Source organism: Opisthorchis viverrini (genome assembly GCF_000715545.1).
Source record: "Opisthorchis viverrini unplaced genomic scaffold opera_v5_394, whole genome shotgun sequence".
Classification (NCBI taxonomy): domain Eukaryota; kingdom Metazoa; phylum Platyhelminthes; class Trematoda; order Opisthorchiida; family Opisthorchiidae; genus Opisthorchis; species Opisthorchis viverrini.
Window position 1 is genome coordinate 136,062 of NW_008752048.1, and position 9,815 is coordinate 145,876.

Consider the following 9,815-nt stretch of genomic DNA (forward strand, 5'->3'; position numbering starts at 1 on the left):
GAAGAAAGCACGAATGCCGAGGTACTTCCAGGCTGACAAAATTAGACGAAATCATAAGCATTCGGTTGGCTGATTCGTGCCGATACCAAGTGTCTGATGACCCTGAACTAATACTATCATCTACATCACTTTGCATTCTAGTGGTTTTGTTTTTTTCTAATGCTTTAAAAACTAAGATTAAAGAATTTTTCTTAAATGTTCTTGATTACCTGCTTGTTTTTACCAATAACTATGATAAAAAATGGTAATCTTGTACCCATCCAAATCATGCCAAACCAGCTGAGACACATGAGTCTAGGCAACTTGTGTATGGTGATACTACTGCAATCCAATGGCACCAATATTGCTATAAGTCAACAATTTTGCTGCATGTAAAGTTTGAGTAGATAATCTTGCGTTAGTGATTCAATCGGCAAATAGGAACCGAAAAACTGTCCCGTTTCTTCCAAAATGGTACCGAAAACTGATGGTGATATTAGGCAATTGCGAGTTTCAGTTAACCTAACTGTCAAGAAATGTTCGGTGTGCTTATGGATGCATACAGTTGCTTTCGTTTGATAGACAAAGCAGGATACAAGAAATACATAGTTATGCACAAATATCTCCTAATGTCCTCACGAGAAGACACAAAACTCTTTCACATAAAACCCGCACATTTTCGAAAGTACTCGCAAACCTTTCAATTTTGAAAGGGCATTGGATTTACTGTACTGTTTGCAAAGTAAGTTGTAGTAATACACTATTGTGCACGTTCCTGTTGATACACTCTAGAATGGAGCCTGCGAGGGTTCGAGTTTTGTATAGTCTCAGACGGACTGTCTCACTTGAGGATATTTAGTTCATTCGATCAAATGCGTACTCAAATATTTGATTTGTTGTCCGGATATTTACTCTCGTATTGATTCAGTCGCAGTTTCAGCAATTCTTGCAACCAGATGTCTTGCGTTCAGCTGGGTTAGCATTGCCTGAAGATAGCCTGAATACACTGGCATTATTCGTTAAATTTGACAGGGGTCCTGTTTGTAGTAGACAAAACATTCAGCACTAAAAAATTGCTAAAGAAAAGAAATCTATCAAAGTATGTTAGGACTTGAGAGATATTAAGGCATTTGAGAAACAAATGAATGTTGGTGACCTTGTGACTCGCAAGATGCAGACCTAACGTTTGTGTATTTTTTTTTAAGTAAATTTATAGTATCTCTGAGCTTTGGGGGTAGTATAGTGCTGTCAAAGACCTAATATTACATATCGTGCAATTTGTATTTTGGAAGTTTCAAGACCGTTATGTTTAAGGCTTAAGACGTTACAGACTTCTCTACAGATGTGGTAACACCAAGCACGAATAGGTCTACCAGAATAAGTGCCTTCAGTTTTGATGTCACTTAGTTTTTTGCGATTGTGATAGTGTGAATAGAGTTGGTAATTTTCAATTGAGATACCTTCCTATTACTGAGGCTAGTCTATGCCCAAAAGCCAGCAAGTAGTGTGCAGCTGCATCATCCTTGTTTTGGGTTATCAGTAGCGCAATTTTTATTGCCCGTCTAACTCAAAGCTTCTTTCACACTACCCGCACTGCTGAAGATTCCTAACAAGCATAAAACAGCTGTGCAGAAGTAAATTCCTCAACTGTTCGAAAGCTAATTTGGCCGTTGGTTTACAATTTTGAAACGGCTCTCATGAGAAAATGCCAAGTAATATTCTTTACAAAATTCTGTAAAGTTGGGTGGACTATAACATCACAAGTAGAGTGCTCTTTCATCAACACCCTAACTTGCGTGCGAAAAACCGAACAGTGATAAAAGTTAGGGTGAACAGCCTTCACTTTAGTAAGCAGCGGACAGCATATTAAAAGTCGAATTGAAAGGCGTCATTAAAAGGTTCAGTGTTCATTCAATCACTGATAACGAAATCACCTCCTCATTCCGTTGACACGCGACCGTGTGCTTAGCGGTACATGCTGTAAACAAAGGAGTTTATTAATTTACGCTGAGAGAAGCGTGTTCTTCCTTCGTCAGCATGGGTTAGGAGGGGTTAGTTTTGCTGAAAACAATGCTAGCGTACAATTATTAGGAACGGGCATTTATTTTTTCATTTTTTTGCATCACCTGAATACACGTTATAACGGTGGGCTGTCTTGAGTACGTTCATTTGAAATCAGATGCATTAATCCCAACCAAGAAGACACCAAATTTTTGTGATTGGTCACTGCATCACATACAAAGAGAGTAAGTTGTGGCAAACCAACAGATTACGTTATCTACCTGACGATCTCTTGGTACCCTCTCAAAAATAATTTACGTAGTAACACAGTGCGAGTACCTGCTCCTAAAAAACAGAAAAAAATCTTGTGGCAACCGGTAGGAATCCGTCTTTGTCAAAAAAGTTTGAATCACCTTTCACTTGAATCGTGAAACGATAGGCAAATCCCCTTTTCTCCAGCCAAAACAAGTGCTCGCCGTTTAAAGCCGTTTTGAGTTATTTAGTAAAATTTCCTTGTTTTCGACTACCGTTTAGTTCGTTTCCGCAAAAAATCGGACAAATTTTCAATCACCATCATGATTGATACGTCAGGTAAAAATGTTTGTAACAAAGCTCGCAAAATAATCATTTATTCTAAATATCTGCTGAGGTTATGTGACGTCTGGGGGAGAGGGGGGTAACCACGCTTTTTACCCTAGCGTAAAAAACAATTTACTCTAACCTCAGATGTACCAAAATTTGGGTCGATATGCACTCCTGTTGACAGACTTTTATTGCTGTTTGACTAATGTTCAAATGAGGACTCAATGAAGAGCCATGGGGCAAGAGGACTACTATCTTCATATCGACTGATACATGAATATAAGCCTAAAACAACTAATGTCGTAGCAATATATTTACAGCCCCGCATGAAAAATGAGTTTTCAACCAGACTTACCAATTCATTGTGATATCGCACTAATTAAACTGTTAGTGTTTATTTACTAAAGTAAGTCCACCCTAACTACCTGTCTTGTGATTCATGCCATTTTATTATCCTGCTTAAATCAACGGTACACTTACGGAGATTTCCACCAATAGAATTGAAAGTCTCTATAAGAAATTCCATAGACTTTTTACCAGAAGTACTATAATGGTACAACTTCCGGTCAAAATTGCTTGCACAGACGTCTTTTGGTAATTTATACTCGGAACAATTTGATCTCAGAACTAGAGCTCGGAATGCATGGAAAATATTTCCGTGTTTTCGCGCCTTACAACTGTCTGAATTGGCAACACATGTTTGGTTAGATACTTTTATCCATTATCTATGTGTTTTTATGCTTGAAATCATAGCATCTCATTGCTAAGCGTCTTCAAGATGGCCAGTAGAGCAAAAGGGAACATATGCTGTATTTCTTATCAATTCGAACAAGGTTCTAGTTTTGGGCCAGTTTCACACCAAAACTTTCACGTCGTGCAACAAAACTCACAGGATCTCCGTATTTCAACAATATATACCTTCGAATTTATTGTATTCATGCCGGAACGTGCCCCACCAGAGTAAGGTTCAAACTCTGTACGTAGAACTTCAAATTGCGGCAATGATTGTAGTCCAGATATCAACCAGATTTTGACAAAAGGCTGATAGGAAGATGCACCCAGGGTAAGCTCTGGAGGAAGATGCCGATAACCCTGAAAGATGAATTACAAAAACGAGAGAAAAATTGCTTGTGCCAGGTTTGTCAGTCTTTAAACCAACCCAGTAAACAATAAAGTACTTTCAAATCAAAAAGAACCTTCCATATTGATGACTTTACCTCTTCGATTCAAAAGTGAGACACATAGCAATACGTATTTACTTCTTACTAGTCACGTTCCATACGATCATCCACAGCCTTAACTCACAAAATATAGCGCCTCAGACATTATATGTAAAAGATCCCTGTAGAGGAAAGGAAGAGCTGAGTAATTCAATCGTACTGAATTATCATGCGATGTACAGTTGCACAAATATATTAGTTGGACCTACATGTGACGGACACGATATCAAACTGTTAGCTACAGATTAGCTGGGACGCATTAAAAATGTGCTAGAGGAAGTGAAGTTTATAATGCTTCGTGCTGTGAGCTAAACTGCCCTACAACTGGGTGCGTTGCTAACCAGTGAGGAGGCGTCTTGCGTCACAAAAGTGACAAGCATATGGACACGGAAACGCGAGATACATAAGCAAAGGGAGCATTCTTATAGACAGAACACAGATAACTGCGGATAACGAGTCGCCTAAACGCGGACAGACATCATGCGTTTCTTTCAGACACAATCAGCACATGAGGAGTAATTGGATATACAAAGCAATAATCTATGGGAACTAAAGTAATTGATTTGGGCGCTTGTCATTTTTTGTACTTAAAGGGCCACTAAAGACGTGAGGCATATAGAATTTCTGATCAGTCAAACTAGGCGGCCAAGCAATTGATCAAACCATTAAAAAGTTGAGCATGTCCATCCTGAAAGAATCCAATTTAACGAATAAATTCATGAACAAGCTTTTGGTGGAACAAACTGACATGTGCTGCAAAAGCAACAATAAAACTTGAATCCAAGTTCATCAACAGAATCAAAGTTTCACCATGCAGCAATATGAAAACAAAAACGACACCGGCAAAAAATATTCTGCTTGGAGCAGAAGAGACTCACAGTACGTATTCTATTAGTTTTTGAGAAGTTCTTAAAGCGGATAAATAATGGGATTTTGTTGCAAACTTTTTGTCGTCATGTAGTGCTACTTTTGTATGATATAATCCCCGTCTAATTTTCGTAACATGGAGAGAATTAAATGTGGTTCTGGGAAATAGTTCCTAAATCGAGGTACAAATATATGAATGCTTTATTCGGCTGACCCTTGCACAGCCCCATTTTCTCTTAGATGCAAAGAGTTATTGAAAATAAAGAACTTTTCTGTTTTCTCCCATGCGCTTTCTTATATACCAGTGAAAATTTTCACTCACTTTTAACGTGCTTGTTAAATCCTGCCTTGAGCATGTTTATGCACAACACAGTCTTGAGATCCACATCAAAACATTATCAGACAACTGAGAGATACCAAAATGTGGGACGTTTCCCAACAGCACAATGTTTGAAGCTGGAGACTTTATAGACATCAACTGTTACGTCAGTTAGCAATTAACCTCACACTTCCACCATCACGATAATAGAAGCAAATGGAATTCACCATCTGGTTGTACCAAGGGGATGATTCTCGTATAAGTGAGTTACGCAGCCTGCGAGCACAGGTTTTCCTAAGCTAAACGATAAAATTCTAGGCCCATGATGTGATCCCATGGTGCTCTATGAGGATTGATGATTAATTAGACAGATTATTCTCACCATTCATCAGAAGTATTGGTGTATTGGCATCTAAGGCTCCTACAGAAAACTCTTCCGATGATGGCAGTGATATTTGAGTAAAAAACGCTCCCAAGTATGTTGTTCGCCCAACCTCCTGTGGTGTACCGGCATCAACTGTCCAAAACCGAATGACATATTGTGTGATGGGCGAGCCACCATTTTTCGTCAGTAGGCAGCTGATTAGACTAAAACCCACAAATGGGACATATTATTTTTCTCGTATTGTGCTGGAAATATTTTACATTGAGTGAGTAGCATTGATGGGCTGCAAATATTGCAGTGGCTGGCAGTTGACCGGAGTTTATGTTCATTGTTCGTAGGTCACGCTTCAGAAGATACAGCTTAACCACCTTCATACTGATGGATGCTTTGTTGGTCAATATAAATGTGAGCGGGATATTCGATGAAACTATTTGTGCTTGATGGCACGCCTTCGTCGTTCAGGCCGATGTTCTCTAGAATAGAAGGCTTAACCGTCCCGAATAGTGTAGAGTCCCCTTAGAACTGAGAAGATATCGGTAGACACCAGCCTGTCTAGCATTTGATGCTCGGATCAACTTTCAGCACAAACGGATATTCAGGTAGTCTTCACATAATACACGTTAACTTAATCCAATATATCTTTTCAGAGACCTGCCCCAAAATCGCGTGAAATTTTGTGAACAAATGATCAATCTTTACAGTGATTTGAAGCTTAAGTGGCTTGAGATTTTGAACTTCACAGTACTTGTGTTACCCTGCCAACAGAATGAGTGTTGGTTACGTGAAAATAACGCTGGTGACAAAAACTAACGCGGAACAGCAACAACTAAAGTTAAAGTGTAGTAGGGGAACTAAAAATAGATTGAGCGCAAAAGAATTTCATTAATTTCAGATAATATAAACTACAGAAGCGTTGGATACGCAGAACTCGTCAACTTAGGCGCGCTATCCTTGGGTAATTCATATGTATAAACTTAGGAATATCTTACTGCTCAACATATAAAGCCGCATCTTTAATCTGCATGCCATAAATGATCATCGTGACTTACGACTTGGTAAACTTGATAAGAATGTTTCCCACGTTTTCTGTAGAGTACAATAAAATGAACGCCGTCCGATTGCCAGGAGGAATGACAACTAAGACGTGAAACTGAAACAGAAAATACCATGACCAAGAGTTGGAGTTCTAAGCAAACGTCACCAGCACACCAATACTCATATCTACGTATGCCTGATAACAATATGTTTATATATACAAGTAATCGGTTTCAGGTTTGAAAATGAAATGGTAAATTATGGAGCGAAATAATTAAAAAAAATCCTCTAGAATCTGCAATTCGACATTAAAAAGACGTCGTCGAACGTTATAGCAGACGACTTTTTGCAAATATTGGCTGAGATTACGTGGGACTACCTAGAATTCGGGGACTGCTAGTTACATCCATTCCTACCGTCCAAAGTAGGTCCATCTATACAAAAAAACTACTTACACATTTTTAGGTCCGCTAAGTAGTATAAATATAAATTTGCACGCATTTTCTCAAAAGAGCTATTCTTTCTCATTTGGTAAAAATCTTTCCTAAGTTCAACCTATATTTTGCAACTGCTCCCGATGCCTCTCTACTTGAGGGGCTATCTGAATACATCTATTATTATGGATTTTATGAGAAAAAACCGTAGTAAAAGTGAGTTCTTATTAATCTTACCAAATCCGAGGGTTTCTTAAATGGCAAATACGCCATCAGGAATAATGCTAAGCAGAAAAAACGCTGTGACGAAATAAGTTTGAAAACTGTTTAGTTTCATGACTCTTTCTGACCAATTGATCAGATGATTCTACTTTGTATGCTTTGTGCACGATCTTGCAGTGGTATTCAGTGGAGCATTTACCTCTTTGTTACTGCTGTATTGAATTTTCCGGGACATCCACAAGACACCTTGCACAGTACAAAAATAAAGCGCGTTTTTGGGTTATCGTACATGGAAATACCATACGGACATCGTCAACAGACAAAAATAAAGCGGGAATTGTGTAGCAACAGTAGCAGACAGTGATGTACTTCTCAGTAGTCCACACAAATAACATATTTACTTTAAACTTGTCTGGTATACTGTTCAGCACGGGATTTCAGATTCTCGCATCTATGGCTTCTATTTGCTATCTAATATCCAACAACACAGTCTGACGTGAGACTATGGCGAATTTCGAACAACGCTCTGTTGAGATTGATTTTGGTCAAGTTTACGCTAGAATCCACTAATTCAGATAAAGTGTTCACCGACTGTGTTGCTGACATTAGGGCACTTACATGATACTTGGTGTTAAATCTAATGCAATCCAAGAATAATCCGATTTAGGTGATTTACGTCGATTCACACTAACGAAAATAAGTGCCCGGACAGATGTTGAACGTGTCGGATGGCAGAAAAGTGGAAACAAGGACTGGCGCATTTGAGAGTCTTGCGCTTGATTTTGACGGTTGGTTTCCTTTTAGTTCGGCTTTATATGAAGCAATTTGCGGGTATAAACGTACCAAGATCTATTTCCCGAATGAATTGTAGCGCACATTTGCTGAGCGTTTCGTTTTCATTACTTCATGTATCGCTGTGTGATTAGTTCTGAGAAAAGTGATGATTTTTTTACTGCCAAGTTTCTTCAGGTGTTGTGGGAAATAAAGCTCTTTTATTTTCGTAGCGAAGGACAACAGACATGCATTTGTGGCTTAAATAATTTATTCGTTCCACTCAACAGAGTCGTTCGCTGTGAAGAAAACGTGCACACCTGGGACATGCTAGTTTATCTCATTCGTTTTTAATGTGCATCTTGTTTAGACCATGATTCTTCCGGTGATATTTATAATACTTAAAATTCTGTAGTTTCGGTCTGTGTCTACCGGAAAACTACACTTGTATCTTGTTTCACAGAAATGTTGATTGCAATTCTGGGGTGACATTACGGCAGGACGGTGAATATTGAAGTCCGTCAAAAATTTGCGAATATGAAGGTGCAATTTAACAGTGGCAATGATCATTATAAAGCAACCATGTAGCCTTCTTTAGTTTTCGGTGGTACACTGCGATTCATTACTATAAATAGAAACCTTGATAAGCAATTTCTCAATAATTACCTCTTTTTAGGTTGATGAGTTTGTCTATAAACTTGACATTGTATAGTCTTACAGTAAGTGGGATGAAGTGTTGTTTTTCTGTGTTTTCACTAGATTAGTCTATTATCGCACTAACTAAATGGGTTTACACCCATCACAATTCACGCAATTTATTATAGTTATGTCAAGCAGTCCCAGTGACACTAATCTGTTTTATAACTCGATTACACGGTGACTGGATGGCTCCGACAGTTTGACGGCTCACAATCCACTAATGATGGTTTAGCAATGAGAAATGCCTCCTTCGATTCACGGGGTATTGGTTTATGTTGACGACAAATTTAATTAGGACGGGGTTGAAAATGACAATGACGAAAACGGAAGATGGGCTGAAGCAACAATATTATGTATGAGTATACGAGAGAAGGAAGCCAAGCTGTTGCTCCTCGTATATTGCCACACTGCTGGAGCACGTTGCTGCACAACAGGAAAAAAGCTGAATATATCTGTCAGCCGGTAACAAGTAACAAGCGTAAAGGAACCTTTATCTTTCGCATCGTGCCCAGCAGAGCAAAAATTTACCGGAGAACATATACGTACCATATTCTTCTCCAAATGGATTGCAAGTTGGTTCGGAAAAGCTCCATTCGACGCCTTCTCCACGAATGCACTCAAATTCCACTGACCCATATACGGTTGACTTGCAGATAGCCTTTAATGGGTGGTTCAAATTTAGACAAGAAACGTACACTTTCTAGAAAACGTCATTTAAAATATTTTAAAACATCTTAAGCGCATAATGTCATAATAAACAACCTACCAACATTTGAGTGCAAAGAGTGTAAGTCAATGACGTACCCTATAGACTAAGTACAACGTGGCAAAAAACAGACTTAGGTAACTCTCCATTTTGAAGCTCAAATAAAGGAATATTTTCTCAGACATTCTTCTGTCAAATGCTCACCAGGACAACCGGTGAACAGCGCTCTGGTTCCTTCTTTTCTAATCTCATTGTGCGTAACGTTATTCCTCGATTTGTTGTTTCTGTTTTGTGCCTGCAATGCCTTTCTTGTTTTGAGCTGAATGCAAACCACTCATTGAACCTCATGTTTTAATTGACACTTAGGTTCAACTATCATGTGGCGAACTTCCTTTCAGTCTTTGGGACCCCGCTTGAAAGTGACAGTTCTGTAACTGGGGCATTGAAATCGGAGAATTTCTGTGTTTGGGGTTTGTACAAGTTCATCTTATTGGTGTATTCATAGTACCGTACTTTTCGACTTTTGGTGTTAGGCGCGTAACGCAACGTGGCCTAACTAATTGCTGGAAATATTCAATAGTCCTCAAACATTACA

At 38.8% G+C, this 9,815-nt stretch overlaps 1 protein-coding gene across 1 annotated transcript in view; it reads right to left on the bottom strand.

Annotated features, from left to right (window-relative positions):
- Positions 1–6,501, bottom strand: part of T265_15218 (hypothetical protein) — a gene marked incomplete at both ends in the record, with an annotated part of 13,816 nt that extends 7,315 nt beyond the window's left edge. The window contains 2 exons of the mRNA XM_009177077.1: positions 3,453–3,654; positions 6,403–6,501. Of these exons, the coding sequence (XP_009175341.1) occupies positions 3,453–3,654; positions 6,403–6,501 (301 nt within the window). The remainder of the gene's footprint in view (positions 1–3,452; positions 3,655–6,402) is intronic.
- Positions 6,502–9,815: the final 3,314 nt, after the last annotated feature.